An 18,974-nucleotide genomic window follows, 5' to 3' on the forward strand; every position below is an offset into this window, starting at 1 on the left:
GAATTTAAGATCAAAAAAGCGTAATTTACTAAATTGGTGTATGAAATTTGTCTATTTTTACGATCGCGTGTAAAGAAAGTCGAGTTTTCGAAATAGCAAGTTTTGTAACGAATTTGCCATCGTGATTGCGATTTTTGTTTTCTATTCAGAACAAGAACACATAGCACAATTAGCCACAATTGGACAATACTCCCCCCCTTCCCTCCTTCATCCCTGGCGATCCGATAGACAAACTTTTAGTGGACAAAAGAATTTGGGGAAAGGTCATATATCAAGACTATAGGTCAGGGAAGGTTGCATTGGCGAATGGTAGCCACATTGGCGACTGAAGTGAAAATAATGGTCGCCAAAATTTGAAAATTGGTCGCATTTGGCGACCGCAAGTTTTGAGCTTTAGGGAGGGGGGGGGGGGGGGCTAGTACATTCCTTTACTAAAGGGGGAATTTTGAAGGAGCTAGCACCAAAAAGCACGAGTTTGAAGAGGCCTCAAAACATTTTCCTAAATGAAAAAGTATTGGAAGAGTTTTGAAGAAGCACACAAACCCTGTCCTTAGGAAAAACATTTTCTCCCTGAAAATACAGTAATTATTATTATTATCCATTGTATATTTAGTTTCTCACATCTAATAAATGAGTTTTTACTTTTTTTTTATGAGAATGAAGCATTTCTTAAATTTCAGCAGTATCATAGAATGAAAAAGTAAGAATGTGTAATAGAATAGAATAAAGGAATAAATACAAAAACGAATTTGCAAGACAGCAAAGAACACCTCCCATTGAGAACTCTGAATAAGAGAACGAAGCATTTTTTAAATTTCAGTAGCAAAATAGAGGAAATATTTCGAAAATGAAATTTAGAGGAAAAGAATCGAGAAAAGAAGAAAACAAAAAAGAATGTGTAAGGCAATAAAGAATTTCCACCCTTGAACTATTCAAACAAGTTTGGAAAAGTATAGTATTGCTTAACCTTGTCCTAAAAAAGATGTTAGTAATTAGTCAAAGCAGTACAATGAAGGTAAGTGAGTGTTCCAGAGAGAATTAGTTCTGAGTCTATTTCAACAAGAATAATCATTATCATTGTGAGCTTGTTGTTTTGTTCGTTAAAATCACGAGCATTGTTTTTTATTGTTCAAATTTTAATCTTGCCAAAGAAACACTCAGAACTAAAATGGCTTAAGTTTTATTTTCCATTGCTCCAATGTCAAAAATCAATCTAATGATTCACAGCATTACAATTATAACATAAAATAAATTCTTACAAGTATAGAAAAGATCGTTTTCAATAGCAATACAATATGTTTAACAAATAATTCGATTAAACTAGAACGTCACTGGAAAATATCTGCAAATGCAAGGAATAAAGTGCATAATATAAGACATATATTACAGTTCTGAATAGGAAGATTTGTAAACAAAGTTTTAAAAAAATAACGAAAGACAATGATAGAGGAATTGTACAGCATTACAATCCCTGCTAGTGATGAGGAATAAAACTTCAGAAAGTCCCTGAAATAGAACTGTTCGTCCGCTCCTTTTAAGCATGACAACTAAATTAAGCATTCAGCATTGTTCATAACACTTCCAACAATATCAGTCAAAAATGAGAATTCAGGAAATGTGGTCTTTTAACAGTTTGGCAAGTAAGTTTTAAGTAATGCAGACACAGGAAGTCATTTAATTGCTAAAGTAGTTTCAAAGATCCAGTGACTTGATCCACAACATCAAGACGTCCCATTAAGCACAGTACAGTCGTAGATCCAGCAGCAATCTTTTGTAAAGAAAGAAAATGAAAGTAAGAGAGGGAAAATCATGTTTTTCAATACATTTAAATATAATTTAAATCCTCAATACTTTAAATAATATCTTGAAACGCATTGAAGAATACCTTTCGTAAAGATATCACATCATTTATTTTTTAATTACATGATTCAATTTTGAATAAGAAACATGATTAAAATAAAAGGCTAATCGTTTTGCAATTATGACATTCAACTTAATTATTTTGCAATAAATATAGCATTGTATGAGACAATTTTACAACACATTAACCCTTTAAATGCCGCTCTATGTTCCAAGTGTAAAATATTGAATTGCTTCATGAAAATAGGACTCTTAGGCATCCCTTTACACAATGCAAGAAGAAATTTTCGAAAAAAAAATTTTATCTAATATTTTGAGAATGTTCCAGAGTGGGAACATTGGCATGTTACATTAAGTTTTTTACTAAGGCTTTTAATCAATTATGCTTTACGCTCACTACAGCTTCAGTTTTGTATTTTTGCAGAAAGGTTTATTCATTTCAATTTCAAATATTTCAAAATACATAAAAATAACAAATGTGTATTTGTAAACAAATTCATTCAAAATTTGATAACAAATTACAAGAAATCCAAGAGTCTGAGTCAATCATTTTTTTCTCCGTGTCTAAATTTTTTCCAAAACTACGGAGTCAGAGTAAGAGTTGGGGAGTCGGAGTCCCACTAAGTTTTAGGTACAGGAGTCGACTGCTCTAAAATTTAAGAGTTGTGAGTCGGAAATTTGTCAACAAGAGTTATTTTCAACAAAATTTGTTTTAACTAAATTTGCCTTTCAGTTTGGGATAAAGATTGACTTTTAGTTTCCCAGTATTTGCTAATGTTAAGGGATTTGAACTGTTCAAAATTGAACAAAAAATTGCTCAAATAAAAAAAGGAAATAGGGGAATAAGGTGCCCTTGCCGAGATTTTTTGTACAAAAAAAATATAGTTTGAATTGGACTATTCACCCAAAAGTTATTTGAGGGAGACAGACAAATAGACTGACAGACATTTTCCCCATCTCAATACTTTACTTTCACATTTTAATTTTCAAATTTATTTATTTTATTTATTTTTGATTTTTTTTTTCATAATATTTTAAAGATGCATTAAGCCTTACTTCATGCTTTTTGTTCTTTATCCGATTTTTACTGGTAAAGTAGGCCAAAAAGAAAAATCGATGATTGGGGGCTGGCTCTGGAAAGTCTCATCTGACCAGGGAAAGGAATTTATTGCTAACAGATTGAAACCTAAGCGGGGTACTTGAGAAGAGCTGTAAACATCTTCATTTCTACATACAGAGCAATTTTTCAATACCACTCCCACCCTAAAATGGGAGACAAAGGGGAGAGAGGAGGCGAAAAGGGGGAACAAGTGAAAGGTCAAAATGTCGCCCGCCTGCTTTCAGATGCATAGAGGTTTTCAATTCTTAGGCTTTCAATAATCAGATAAGAGAATTTACACAGCGGCGTAAATTGCCCACTTTGGTATAGTGGATTGTGCCGATATTCCCGATCGGGAACAACGAAGTTTGTTCGCTTATAGGATCTACATTTTTGTTGGAAATTATTATTGGTCATGTTTGGTCATCAAAAGGATCCCTATTTATTGTTACTCTAAAATATCAAAATAATTAAGCATTTTTTAAAAAATATATAAATTTTTTAATCTGTCTCCGTGAAAATTGGTAAAGAAGCACATTTTTGCAAATTTTTGTAGGAAAAAGTAATTCAGGGGCGATTGTGAGTTCATCAAAAAATACCTGAAAGTTTCAAAGCGAAAACGGGGGAAGGGGGGAATCTTTGTCTCCTATTACTTAAGTGCACCTTTGCCATAGTATTAAATAGTTCAGAGTCAAAATATTGTGTGTATATTGATTAAATTTTTAATGGGCAACAAAGTTACTTTTGAGCTGGTGTCGTACCAATTACCTTGACATTTGTCCATCTTAAGGGATAGGTGTCCATCGAAAGCTCTTTCAGGTACAGTTGATGATTAATATATAATAATTTTAAAAAATGCGGAGGTAGGGAGATAAAAGCATTAAAAAAAAAAACATAATTCCGGTATTTTCGGACATAAAAATACCGGAAATACGTCCGAAAATACCAGAAATTCGGTAAAATACCGGAACACAATCGCCCCTGGTAATTGTAAATTAGAACTACTAATTAGAACTACTAGTTTTTCTTTCAAAAAATCAGGTCTATTTTTGGCAATAAATAGAAAAAAAATTAAATCCTCCCAAGTAAAACTTTATTTTTTGCAATTTTTTAAAGTTGATGTTCCCACTTGGGAACATTGGCACTTTAAAGGTTAAGATAATTGTGTTCAAAATTTTAATGATAAAAGAAAGATGAAAACTAGTGCAGATAATTTAAAACTTAACTCCAATGAGATCTTTATAGCTAGAGATTTATTTGCATAGGAGCTCATGGAAGCTAAGCTCCTTGACTTCTTTTATATGTAATGCAAATTTTAACATTTTAGGCAAATTTCAGGCTATATACACATAAAAATAAGTTGTGGGGACAGTAGGCACCTGCACTTTTTTTGGTAGAATAAAAGTCCCGACTGTAGCAAATATTTATAAAATACACTAGTAAATTTTATAATGCAAAATCAAATAAAACTTAAATTACTTGTGTTCTGCCAGCATCTTGAACTAAATAAGTAGGAAGGCCTAAACGAAGAGCTTTTCGTTCTAATTCAACCAAATGCTGTGTAGTATTCCCTCTTAGTACAATTTTGGTTTCCCTAAAAGAAAATAAAATTTTATTTAAAAAGATATTAACCAAATACATTATTAAATTGATGTTAAAACACTAAATAAACTAAATTTAACGAACCAACCAAATAAATAAACATTTTACAGTTAAATTACAGATCCAAATGCAAAATAACTACTAACCCATCTTCAGTCCATTGAAGAACCATTTCTCCATATTTGTTTTCATTCTGTAGTAGCAGTCTATGTAATCCTATGGCTGCATGAGCAACTTGTGAAGCTAATTTTCCTGTACCCATGTCCAAACTCATGTTTATTACAAAGGCCATTTTGTATGCATCACCGTATGTATTTTCAGTGCGCCCATCAGCTTCAGCCTACGTAACAGAATCACAATTAAAAGATCTACTTATAGTTTGAATATTATTTTCTATAAGTCTAGTACATGAACATAAAAAAATTGTAATGAACAGGAATGTCTTGAAAAAATTGAAGGTTTGCACTAGATCCTTTAAAAAAAAAGAAAGAAAAACACACACACAGACAGTTAGTTAAGAATTTTCTATATATATTTTTAGAACTCAACAAAAATAATTTACCACAGTTAAAAAATAAAACAACTTTCTGCCAAATAGTCTTTTCACACTGAGGACGATACAGAACAAGCATAATAATCTTCGTCTTTTTTGTCACTTTCTAATTAATGCATTTGTTTTAAAAGCTTGATGTACAAAGGAAGTATGTACCTGTGTATACGTCTGTGTGTGGCATTGCAGCTCTCAGATAAATGTTTTTGATTTATTTATTTTTTTTTTTTTGAAAGATGACTGGATGCAAAATGTCCTTAGTTAGGTATCTTTGCAGGACTTTACGGTAGGCTTTCAATAAAACCACTAAACTAGAATTCTTTTAAAATTTTAATCGTAAAAACTTATTTGTATATTAAAAATATTAGTATCAATCCAAAAACTTTCTTTTTCACAAAGAATAAAGTTTGTTTTTAAATTCACAAGTTATACACAACTTTATCGAACTATTATAAGCTTTCTTCTAGCAAATAAGTATAAAAATGCAGAGTCTGTATGTTTATCACTGCAACACTTGAGTTGATGGATTTACATGAAATTTTTACGCAACATTTCTTTTTTTATTAAAATAGTAATTTCAATAAGTAATAAGTGAACTTCTTTGAAAAAAAAAACCCCTGTAAAACAGCATATTAAATTACCTATGTGGAAATGTTACAGGAAATTTTAAACAAATACTTCACTTCTAGCAATCAATTAGCATAAGAATTCAAAGAAATTATTAAAATCACTCTTAAATGCATATGTCTAATCATGATAAAACTGAAAAAATTATAGAGAAATAATTTTGAACTAAATTTCCAAGCAGTCTAATAGTTGCTGCAAGAATAATAAGCAATAATGAAAGCGTAGAAGTAATATAAAGTTATAATTATGTAAATTATCAAAATATTTATGTAAAACAAATTGAAACTTTTTGACATCCACTCATATAGAACTATTATCAAATCAAGAACATGGTTTTTAATGAACGAATACAGCATTTTAACTATTAAATATATATATATATATATATATATATATATATATATATATATATATATATATATATATATATATATATTCACTTATGTACACAAGGTTTCAAATGATTTGGATTCAAATCTTGGATTACTTTTGTAACAAACAACTTTGAAAAAAAAACAATCAGTTAATTTTAAAATATACAAAATAATTTTACCTGGTTTCTTAAAATAAAAGAATTTATGAAGTTTGAAGGAAAAAAACCTCTTTAAATCTGCGGCAACAGGGAATAATACAATCGCAAAAAACAAAGTTGCTTTGATTTAACATTCAGTTTTAGCTATTAAGTTAAAATTGTGAAGTAATTTTTAAGCCTTTCTTAAAATTAATCTAAGAAATTAAGATTTTTTCTCGAAATCTTGATTATAATGCACAAATTACTTCAAGACAATGAGTAAAGGCAAAGGAATGACGGCTTCTTATTTGCCTGAAGAGCAGGGTTGGGTTTTGGACTGTCCTAAACTGGTTTAGGACAGGTGGTTTTTACCGTCCAAAACTGTTTAAAACTGTCCAAAAGTGTCCGAAACTGTCCAGAAGTGTCCGAAACTGTCCAAAAGTATGCTAAAGCTAAAGGGGTGTAATCTAATTAATTCGTAATGCATAAACTTAGATATTAATGAGGTTTAATTAATGAATATTTGGTAATATTTATCTCCAAAATGTTCATTTAGAAATATCTTTAAACAAATTGCCAATAGCAATATTACATAAAAACTACTTAATGTAACAGTTGGTAGAGTTATGAAAGGAAATTTACAACACTACAAAGACAGCTAATTTCAGTTCTAATTATAACTCAAAGGGATGTTATTAAATGTGCAATATTTAGGTCCAAAAAAAAGCTTAGTTTTTTTAATGACTTTTGAAAATAAGTTTTATATGACGTTTTAATGAAAATTATTTTTTAAATCAGATTAAAGAACAAGAAATTGATGATTGAACACTTATATTCTAAAACTTATGCTACTCTTTTTTTAGTTCATATTTTGAATATAATAAATTCTGTAAGTACAAAAAATTGTGATTTATTGCATTCAAGTCAATTACTGAACTATATTTTGAACACTTTCTTTTGCATAAATGTCGAAAAATTTGGTTTAAGCTCATGGGCATAAATTGAAATTTTTAATGAAGAATTTAGTTTCTACTTAACTAGATTAAAGTCAGCTGTATAGATAAGTTACACATATATTTATACTTGAATGTTCACATTGAATAAAAATATTAACTAAATATAATTTTGGTATTTTGTTCTTTCTGTTAATATTTTCTCATAATTGTCAATATTTAGTTAATATTTTTGTTCACATTGAATAAAAATATTAACTAAATATAATTTTGGTATTTTGTTCTTTCTGTTAATATTTTCTCATAAAATTTAGTTTCCCAAAAAATAGTCTTGGATAGTTTTGGACACAAGGGTTTTGAACAGGATGGTAAAAAGCTTGTCAACCCTGCTTTGATTTGCACATGTATAAACATAGAGAAATTTAGTTACTACTATCAATTAAAAAAATATAAATAAATGAAATCATGCATACAAATTGAAATTTTAATCAAGACTTCAACTTTTATGTAACTAGATTAAAATCAGCTGCATAAATAAGTTGAATGTTCACATTGAATAAATGTTCAATATAAAACATTACTTTGATACATTTTTTGTTTTTGATGTTTTCTCAAAAAAATACAATTTCTCTAAAAATATAGTTTTGGACACTTTCGGAAGTTTTGGACACAAGGGTTTTGGACAGGACGGTAAAAACCAGGGTTTTTACCGTGGTTTCTACCCTTGTGTCCAAAACCTTGCCAACCCTGCTGAAGAGTTGTTAATTTTAGGTAGCATAAAATACTTAAGAGGAAATTTCAAGCTACGTAAAATAAACAACCCAACAGACACAGAAGCAGTGTTTGTAAGTGAATGCTGGCTTTTAAGTTAAGGTTCAAAACTTTGAGGTTGATAAAAAAGGATGTGGCAGAGTATAGATTCCACTTCATTAACTTTTCAATTTTTCACAGATAATGCATAGAGAATTTGGGTACTTCCTTTAAAAAAATTTCCTTCATTTAATCAATTTTTACTGAATTTTTGCTATTATTTATAAATTCCCTCGGCTTTTTAGGTTTTGTTGCCCCCTGTAATACGTATTTTAGCCTATTTCAAAGCAGGGTTAGTAAAAAAAAAAACGGTTTTTTTTTTGGGTTTAAACCGGGTTTATTTAGTTTAAACACTATTTGTAAGAAAAACAATTTTATTTTCAGAAAATCATGAAGATTTTATGAATTAATAGTTAAGGAATGCTTAATATTCATATTTGTACCTAATTTTCTCATAATTAGTTCAATAAGAGTAAAATCTTGTAATTTCATTGCCTCACATGTAGAGATTTCTGTAGGAGAATATTGTTTGAAAATCTTTCAAAAAATACAATATATGAATGGGCATAGGTATAAATAATCAAAGAAATAATTTACTGTGATAGTTCAGATATTAATAATTACAAATCCCTAAGAATAAATTCTTGTAAATTACCTTCCTCACAATCAAAGCTATCTACGATAAATAAAAAAATAAATACAAAAATTTTTAGTTCTTTGAAACAGAGTAACATGTTACCTGAACGTGTCATTAATTTCAATATCGCGTTAAGTATTACACAAAGTTTTAAGTGTTGTCTTTCAATTTTGACAGTCAACTCTCATGCCACATGTTACACTTATGTTGCAGAAAATTACATTCATTTATTGTTAATAAATGTCTTCATCTTGATTTCTAGTTCAAATACTTAAAAGATTCAAAAATTGAAAAAATATTTTTTTTAAATATCCTTGTCAATTAATAGCGAAATTTGGCCAACTGTGAGTAATCAACTAAATTGCAGATTAATTGTCCCTTCTCTGATCCAGACCCAATCTGCCATGGGCAGGCAACAGGCAATATGTGCAGAAATGAGTTTTTGAGATCTTTCAAAAAACTTGTACTGGATTCAATACTAACAATAGGGAAATGTTGGAATTTTATATATTTTTCGCACTTTTTTCTCACCAGGCACCTAATAAGCAAGCTTGTACAACACGGTAGCAATATATTAAAACACAATAATTTGGGTGAAAAGGAGAAGAAAACATACTGTGCTGAAATAGTTTAATATCAAGAAGGAATAATAAGATTATTTACTTCTAAAGAGGTCTCTAAATCTGCTTCTGAATTTTCAAAGATCCAAGCAGCTGCTAGATCAGGAGATCTGTTGTCAGTATAGAAAAGAGCCTATGAAGGATATAAAACCATATTATAAATATATTAAGGCAATATAAATATCAATATATATTTTTTTTAAATCCTAAAAGGAACTTTGGAAAGCATCAACAAGAAAAAAATAGCTTTAGGTCTTCCCTTCTCCCTTCCAGGATGCTGCACCCTAATGCTCATTTAAAAGGGGTTTTTTTTCTTTTGCTCTATTTTATTTCAAATGTGGCAGGCTTAAGTGAACACAATTCTTAAGTCAAAAAATACAAATCAACACGAATACAAGCGTAACAAAAAGGAACGGCAGCAATAGGAAAGTAAATTGTTAAACAAAATAAAAGTCCTCAAGCGTCCCAATAATGTTTGAGTAGAAAGATTTTCCCTTCAAGTCTGGACAGAGAAGAAGGTGCTCCACAGTCATCGCAGCATCACTGCTACACAGGGAGCAAGCAGGGCTGTTGGCTAATCGCAAAAAATAAAGGTGAGCATAGAGACATTCATGCATGGTAGTCAATCAAAAAACAGCAACTGCACAATATCTAGGGTAGTCCAGAGGAGCTAATGGATTGTCTCTTTCCAGGGCTTCTCAGATATTCTTTCTCTTATTCAGTAAGTTACACCCATAGCCAGGGATATTAGCTACCAGTTTGTTTGGCACTCTTGGCTTCCTTAAGAGGTTTTCCTCCTCTAGCTCCATCACTTCCTATGCCAGGCTGATGAGAGCTAACAAGCACGAAACACCAGTCTTTGGCTGGAATGACTGAACTGGCGGTGTATTTCATGTATTCTTTCTCTTAGCTTGGATAAGTGTAACTTCCTAATAGCCAATTTAACCTTCCAAACAACAGAACTTTTCACTCCAAGGTCCCTGTACCTACCACTATTTATGGTTTGACCAGTTAGATGGAACCTTGAAGACTGCTCTTGATCTAGATCAGAAAACCAAGCAATCCCTGGTCCAGCACCCCCCAGAGGTATTGTTTCACTTGGAGTCTAATTCTTGTTAAAACAACAAGCATTACAAATAAAATCACATAACTATGTGCTCCCTCTTTGCATGTTAGATTACTACAGACAAGTGGTTGATGTAAAACATATTAAGTATGATTCCCAATTTCATGGAAAATTAGTTAACAAAAACTGTGGAACAACTTTGAACAGTCTTCACAAAATATAAAAAATCTTATTTAGTAATTTATAATTAATATCTTAATTATAAATTAATGAACATAACTTATAAGTGAAACAAAACTTTCCTTACTAACTTTTTCAGCTGTTGTTTTACTAATCCCCATTCCAGTTAAAATTTTTAAATAATCTTCATTTGGTTTCCATGGAGCAGGTGTAGCATGACTTTCTTCACCATCTCCTTCTTCCCGAGGTTCTTGCATGATCTGCCCCTTTTAAAGAACATAAAAGTTATTATGAAAGAAACAAAAGTAACAGTCTAACATTTCAGCAAAAACAATAAATAAATAAACATACAAAAATACAAAAACTTGGATTTTGACATCAACCAAGAACTACGATGTACAAAAGCGGATCAACAATGCAATATGAAGCTGCAATTAGCTGCCCAGGTGAAAATGTATTCAAGGATTTTTTACTTCCATTCTGTTATGGTTATTCCTCTGGCAAGCCCAAATAAAGGCAAAACTGCAGTCTTTAGATCTGTGATTCCAACCATGTTGGGCCCATCGCCTCCAGAGATTGACTGACACCTGACACCCCACTCCCACCAGGGACAGATACAACAGGAGGATTATAACCCCCCCCCCCCCCACACACACACACACTCCCTAAACTGTTGGCATTATTATTCATCTACATTGTGTTCAAATGGTTAATGAATAAAAGTCAGCCAAACTATGTTTTATTTCATAAAATGTGGATACAGTTTGAGAGTTAAAAAACATGAAAATTTATTTAGCAACTTCTTTTGTTTTGAGGTGTGCCTTATGTGGGCTGCTGCAAGCTACATAATTTATTTTAAAACTGTTATATTTAACTGACGTTCCTTATCACACGGAAGTTTTACACTTTGTGCCAAATAGACTTTTTCTTTTCCTATGCAAAAAATGCATTTATTGCTTATTTTTTCAGTATCTATCTAAGGGGATTACTTAATCTGAGAGCAAATTTTTACAAATAATAACTGCCGATACTTTTTTTTCAAAATGCAGGGCATCCCGCTGTTACCTATTCAATTTTGACGCTATAATGCTCAAATTCAAAGCAGGACTGTGGAACTTTAAAAGTTTATTATTAAAATGATCTAATGTGGTGTGTAATCTACCGAAAAAGACTACTCTTACAAGATATTACATTAAACTTATCAAATTTTTATATTTGATAAAATTATTGTAACTTTTTCTAGTTTTAACGCAATAATGGTCAACTTCAAGGCACGAGCGACACTTCATGATATTTTTTGCTGCCGAAATCCTTTTGCATGACCAAATATCTCTACAAAAGACAACTTTCCATACTATTACTTAGCATTTATCAGATTTTGAATTTTTTCATTCCACCCTAATACACATTCAATGCATTTATGAGAAAAAAACATTAAAATATATGCAAAATGTTGAATTACAAAAAGTTTTTTAAATTCAGCCAAAACCCCTTCCCCGGGATCACCGAAATGATAGATCTGTCTCTTTCCCTTCATCTCTTTTCTTTTATAAATATTTTTTCCAATAATTAAATTACTAAAACGAATTCAAGAAAATATAAAAGCTATTTTTTAACCGACTTCAAAAAGGAGGCGGTTATCAGTTCATACCCTATGTATGTTTTTTTTTTGTTTGTCTACTCATAGCGTCTCACCTAGTGAACCGATTTTGATGATTCTTTTTTTAATAGATAGGGGATGGCTCAACTTAGGTCCCATTACTTTGTTTGACCATATTTGTTCTTTAGAAAAAAAGTTACGGCCAAAAAACAATAAATTTTATGCAATTTCCCTATTAAATGATTAAAATAATATGAAACCCATTGTTATAAAATTTTGGTGCCATATAACAGTAACAATAATAGTAATTGTAAAGATAATTTTGAATAAAAGCTTCTCTAAAGCAATCATCAAGTTTCCTCAGTATCATTGCTCTATAGTGGTGGTAAAGCTAATCTGGTAGCGAGGTGATGCAGTAATCAGGATCTGCTTAGCCTTCACAATACTACCAGGTTATGTTTGCCTCACTATACAGGATTGCATCACAAGCAACTGGTATGCTGTGAAATGCAAATCAGTTAAGGATATTTAAATGGTTATAATTAAATTAACACGCAAATGAATTTCAGAGAGGAACAAAAATAAATTTTTAGTGCCAATCGCTTAAAGTTTAAGGCACGCTGTATTTTTTTTTTTAGTATGGAGCATTTTTATGAAAAAAATAAGGTAAAGTTTCGTGATGGTAACTTCTTACTTTTACTGAAATATCTACATTTACACTAAAAAGAATGAAATAAAAAAATTTTGAAAAAAAAAAATAGAACCGACTTCAAAATTGCTCTAAAAAGGGAAAAATAATCTTTAAACACCATCGATAACACTTTTAAACATAATTTTTGAAGTTGGCGCAAAAACGATAGATAAGATCATTCACAGCCATAACCCAACTACAACTATAAATTTAACGAGGCCTAGTTTCTTCACTACCACGTACATTATGCATTGATTAACAGCATATTTGAGTAACCATATAAATGTTTCATTCCTAACTTTGGATGATTTTCTGAAAAAAAATATGAAAGAAGCATGGTTACACTGGATTTTACTTTTTGTTTTTGCGCCAACTTCAAAAATTATGTTTAAAAGTGTTATCGATGGTGTTTAAAGATTATTTTTCCCTTTTTAGAGCAATTTTGAAGTGGTTCTATATTTTTTTTCAAAATTTTTTTATATCAAACGAGTACAACAGTTACAAAAGAGAAGACCAGGGTTCCATCTCTACTCGTACTAGCAAATTTATTAATGTATGAATGCAACAACAGATGGACTAGAAACTCTGATTTACTCCATTCATAGAATTGAAATAAATAAAAATGTAAGTACATATAAACAAATGACAAACAAGTTTCTATTTAAAACTAGCATTATTAAAAATGCATAACTTGCAATAAAGTTATAATCTAAAGAAGAATTACTCCGAAGGTAAAACTATTTTGTTGTAAGTCCCTTAATTACCGCATACAAGCTATAAACCACATCCTAGTCTGTTAGAAATTCGAAAAATTATACATTCTTGACCAAGTAAGATTAAATAAGGAGAAATAATAAGCTAGTACAATATAGCAAGTGCATGTTAATTCAAAATAAATGAGAACAACAACAAAGGATTACATAAGGTAGAATCTGCTTGAATTATTTTAAAAATGCGCACAAGATTGTTCAATTTTGAAAATTAAATTTACCTTTCAGACAGATTACTGTACTGATAAAATAATAATGATCTTCTCAGGGCAAATGAGAACAAATTATATGAGAAAAACGAAAACTTTTCTGCATGGAAACACGGTTACAAGCATTTCACAAGTTCAAGAATGTGAAGGAAAGCGTGTTTTACATGGAGTGATATTTTTACGTTTGGAGTGATTTGCTTCAAGGCTGCTTACGTTCGATGAGCATGACCGGTAGCTACTGGTGGGTTGATCACGTGCCAAAATGGTTGTGTTCGACAAGCTTGACCGGTGACTAACCAGTAGCTAACCGCAGCCATGACGGCAGTATTTTTGAGAGCTACCGGTTAACTGGTTGCTTCCGATGTCGTTCTATAGCCTCACCGGTTGTTCTACCGATCAACCACAACTTAAGCTGGTTCATTGGTTGATAGAACCACGTGGCATTTTGACCAATTTTAAGTATTTTTCGCCTGCACGTTATTCGTCTGCGAAAGTAAACGGTGATCAACCGAAAGCGTTCGATGAAGCAGTGGTTCGTGAACAATCGGTTAGTAATTGCTGGTAATAATCTGGTTCACTCCTCACTGCTATTTTTCGCTTTCAATTAAAAAGTTATATGTGCCATATTCATATGCGTACAGTTTCATATAATTTGTCACGTAAAATATTGTGTAACTAGCTTTGCCCGTGGTTTCGCTCACGTTGATGTAGTTTTTTTTTTTTCAATTAATTCAAGTTAATGGTCATTACAGGCAGAGGTCAAATAGTTACCAAAACATTGTTTGTCTCTAGTTTCGCCGACATTTCAAATTGCCTGCCCCCTTAAATGTATCAAAAGGTATGATTAAAACTGAAAATCAGGGGGAAGGGTAGTAAATGAAATGTCGGCGAAACTTGGAAGACACTCAAAAAATCACACAAAATAAATCTTGAAAACGTTCAGGAGTTGTAAAGAAGTTAGTATGGGTAATTCTCAAAAAATCCAATTCGAGTGAGGTCAACTATTCTTAAATAAAGTGAAACAGTTCCCTTATAATCCAGATCTCCGTCAAATACATAACATCCAGCGCTACACCAGAAATCTAAATTATTGTATAATGTGTAACTTCTTACCGTAGAAATTGTCCCAAAATAGGGTCAACAATGATGCTGCCCGAAATGTTTCCAATAAACAGTAAAAATTTGGCAATTGTTTGAAATTGTGTGCAAAGACAAAGTAATAGAAGTTTTTGCGCTGTTTATGAATTTGCGAATTAGTTGGCGAATTATTTTACGTGTTAACAAATTTAAAGAACGAAATATTAAAGAAATGGATATATTTGGTTACATGGTGAAAACCGAGAAACAGTATTGCGTAGTCTTTAGCTACAAAAACAGCGACAGTTGAAAAAAAATGCCAAATGCCTTAGCTATTGAAATGATTCCACAAAAAAAGTTTGGCTAGATTCCAGCTGATCGATTAAATACCCAGTCAATACAAATAAATAAATAAATAACATTAATTGCCTCTAAGTTGCATTAAAACGAAAAAAAAATCAGCCAAATCCATGTATTATTTGCCAATTTTGTGCAAAAATCTTACTTCAAGATTTGACTTCAGAAAAGCCTTGAACAGTCACGAAAAGCAAACACAATCAACAATACAACAATAGTCGTTATCGACAGGGAGTTGAGATGATACACTAAATATTGTATTGAGTTAAGGAAAGCCTTCGAACATGGAACTAAAAAGCTCATAACTCGTTTTTTATTCTACTTAGAAATTTCGAACAGGTGCCATCTTCAGCAGAAAAATCAGAGCTTTCGATGGACATATAATGTTAATATGTGCAAGTATTTTTTCATCCCCATATTAGAGAATTTATACGAAAATTGTGTTTTATTTCCCCCCTAAGGAGATTTTGCCCCCCATAATGGGACGAAAACTACCCTATGTGTTATTCTGATGCATAAGCTATATTATTGTAAAGTTTCATAAAAATTCATTCAGTAGTTTTTGCGTGAAAGAGTAACAAACATCCATACATCCATACCATTGGCGTCGTCAGCTGAAATTTATTGGCGGGGGGACCATTCTGACACTGTCATTTTTAAGTTGTATCAAGAAAAATGCGTGTAATATACATACATACATATATATATATATATATATATATATATATATATATATATATATATATATATATATATATATATATATATATATATATATATATATATATATATATATATATATATATATATATATAGTAAATGAGATAAAAACTTGACATCAAATAGAAATGGGTTTATGTTTAAGATAAAAAATACAGGTACATCTTGATTTGCATATTTACACAATAAGAAAAAAAAATTAAATTCCACCAAATACATTTTTTCTAGACTGCACATGGGATACGAATATCCGTGCTATTTTTTTGTGATCAATTTCATCCAAGAGATTTTTTTGAACGTAACATAAAGATACATGATTTAACCGCTTTTGTGTCATAGTCGACCTTAGATACATTTTGAGCTTTCTCAGCGCACTAAAGCTTCTTTCAGCTTCACACGACGAAGCGGGGCACACCAAAAGCAGCCGCACCAAATTTTCAACATTTTGAAACAGACCCCTAACTTCTTTAACGGCTGACGACAAAGCTTTCTTTGCTTCATCTAAGCAGTTAACTTTAAAGTTTTTATGGAATAGTTGAAGCTCAGTTTTTAAAGCAGCTATGTTAATTTCAGGATAGGGAGCTAACTGTTCTACGTCCTCTACTTTTAAAAGGATATTTTCCAGCAAACGTTGTTTCTTAACCCCTGGTTGATCCAAAATTCGGTTTTTCAAGCCATTAGTTGCAGTATCTATCATTTCATAGTACTGCTGACGGTAGAATTCTTCACCGGAATTAAACTCATGCGAAAGAGCAGGACCACAGAATCGTTTTGGTGGTTTCTTTTTCCTGGGTACAGATAATGGTTCCAGATCATGTTTTTCTACTGCCTTTAAACATTCTTCAAAAATTGTAGAAAAGTTTTCTTCTTTTCGCAAATCCGTTAGTCAGTTAATAATCACTTCAATTCATTTACATAAACCTACCAAAGTATTATTCCTCCCCTGAAATGCCTTATTTGTTTTCTCTAGCATTTCGATTACGTCTTTGTCCATAATCAGTCCTAAATATGTGGCTGCTTTTTCAAAAATACTCAATAATCCACTTGCTCCCTCATATTTTTTTGCCGTTTATTCTTTTAATGTTATCAAAATTTTATCGTAATTTTTAAGCACCTCAGTAACTTGAGAATGCCTATATATCCAGCGTGTGGGGCACAGAGGTTTCATTTTGGCAATGTTGTTCACTGGGCGTTGTGCTGAATCTTCATGAACGAAAGCTAAGACAGATTTAACTTTTGCGTTTGAAAAAAAAATCCCTAACTGATGCAAATAGTCCAAAGAATTTCTTACTGCTCTTGAAGAATCACAAGCAGCTTTCATTATTAGGTTGCAACAATGAGCACCACAATGAACAAAATCAGCTAGTGGCTGTTTATCTATTATAATACTTTGAACACCTATTTTACTTCCGCTCATGTTTGATGCCCCGTCATAAGTCTGTCCCCGCAATCCTTCTAAGGGAAGTTGAAGCCGCAATAAAACATCAGTTATGAGAAATGCAATATCTTCTCCTGTTGCAGCAGGAGTTTTGTAGAATCCCAGAAAGGTTTCCTGGGGATTCAAATCGTCTTCTAACCACCTCACACAGACGCTTTCCTGCTCGTCCCCTGAAATGTCTCTTGTTCCATCACATATCACGGAGAAAATAAGAGGTGATTTTGATTTTATTTTTTCTATGAGAGTTAAACTAGTTTCTAGCTCAAATATTTGAAGAATCTCATTTTGAATTTCCGGGTGAGTAAATTCTATCTCTTTTTGAAGCCACTGTTTGAGGCTTACGTTATCCTCAGTGCGAAGTCTCAGTAACTCCATGAGGTTTCCTTCATCATTGGCGTGGCCTCTAATGGCTAATCCTTGTCTTACGAGGTATTTTAGACTGCTGATAATAGTTAGCAGCGCTTCAGCAGCAATTCTTTGCTCCTCAGCTTTCATTGCAGAAAGTTGCTTTTCGTTGTCCATGACGGCGAAATTTGGCTTTTGTTGTACATGACTCAATACAGCTTGAGAATGAGCCGCACTTTTTTCATGGCTGTTAAACCTCTCCAGAGCTTTTTTCCAATTTTTAAAGTCTTTTCGATAAAAAGTTTCATCTGCTTTTGAGGCAAGCGTTTTTTCCGGTGACATATGAAAATATTTGGTGCAATAAAAACATCCGATACCGACGAATCCAGCAACATGCAACCACGGAAATTGTTTAAACCAATGCTTCTGAAAGCTTAAGGTTTTTCTGGCTAAATGTTGGTGAACGGGAAAGTCATCAGGCACTATATCGGGTTGATATGGTTGACTAATACTGAGCAATGCTGCAGAGGTCGTGCTAGTCGAGCTTTCATCTTCATTAAAATTACCACTCCGTTCTGTTTCCAGAATTTCTATTTCATTAGATTTTATTTCGGGCTTGTTTGTTTCAAGATCAGAATTTTCTGGAAGGAAAAATCATAAAACTTATTGCTCTACATCAATCGGAACAACAAAGGCTTTATTGATAAATCTAATGATGGTGTAGCAGCAAATGCAATAGTTGAAACGTCATGACGTAGAAAAGTCAGGTTGAATTTTAAAACCAACAATAACTAGTATGTTGTGGCCATCACGAAACTTTCTTCTATATCTTTCTTGTGAATTCTGATCAATCCCTATGCTTGAAAAGAATGCAATATTCCCAGCAAAAAAAAAAAAAAAACTTGACGACCGTCCGAATTCCTGAATTCCCGCAAAAGCAAAGCAAAGAACGACTTGAAAGTTATTTTAAAAGCCTTGCTTGAATTAATTAGATGTTTTATTTGTTGACAAACATAAAATGGCAACAGTTATTAATTTTAAATCATTGCGATAACATTTCCGATTATCTCCCGAAAATTAAAATCACGTGAAATAAGCAGACGAGAAAATTGTAATTTATCTTTCTTATTGTTGCATTTATAAAGCTATTTTTATTAACACAAAAAAAAACTAGTATGTTGTGGCCATCACGAAACTTTCTTCTATATCTTTCTTGTGAATTCTGATCAATCCCTATGCTTGAAAAGAATGC

General features: G+C 31.7%; 1 protein-coding gene across 1 annotated transcript; it reads right to left on the reverse strand.

Moving 5' to 3' along the window:
* Positions 1-1,178: 1,178 nt before the first annotated feature.
* On the reverse strand, positions 1,179-13,923 carry LOC129217109 (probable peptidyl-tRNA hydrolase 2). Its single transcript, XM_054851360.1, has 6 exons — positions 13,798-13,923; positions 10,647-10,781; positions 9,313-9,402; positions 4,708-4,901; positions 4,439-4,553; positions 1,179-1,768 (listed from the first exon to the last, which is right to left on the reverse strand). The coding sequence occupies exons 2-6, from the start codon at positions 10,770-10,772 to the stop codon at positions 1,682-1,684; spliced, it is 612 nt and encodes a 203-aa protein (XP_054707335.1). The 5' UTR covers positions 10,773-10,781; positions 13,798-13,923; the 3' UTR covers positions 1,179-1,681.
* Positions 13,924-18,974: the final 5,051 nt, after the last annotated feature.

The sequence above is a fragment of the Uloborus diversus genome, chromosome 2 (assembly GCF_026930045.1).
Source record: "Uloborus diversus isolate 005 chromosome 2, Udiv.v.3.1, whole genome shotgun sequence".
Taxonomy (NCBI): Eukaryota; Metazoa; Arthropoda; class Arachnida; order Araneae; family Uloboridae; genus Uloborus; species Uloborus diversus.

Excerpts from the sequence above, each read along its gene's own strand:
- LOC129217109 (XM_054851360.1), bottom strand. The coding sequence starts at position 10,772 with ATGCAAGAACCTCGGGAAGAAGGAGATGGTGAAGAAAGTCATGCTACA. Across the intron at positions 9,403-10,646 it reads GTAAAACAACAGCTGAAAAA|GCTCTTTTCTATACTGACAA; the intron begins GTTAGTAAGGAA and ends TATCCTTCATAG. Across the intron at positions 4,902-9,312 it reads ATTTAGAGACCTCTTTAGAA|GCTGAAGCTGATGGGCGCAC; the intron begins GTAAATAATCTT and ends TCTGTTACGTAG.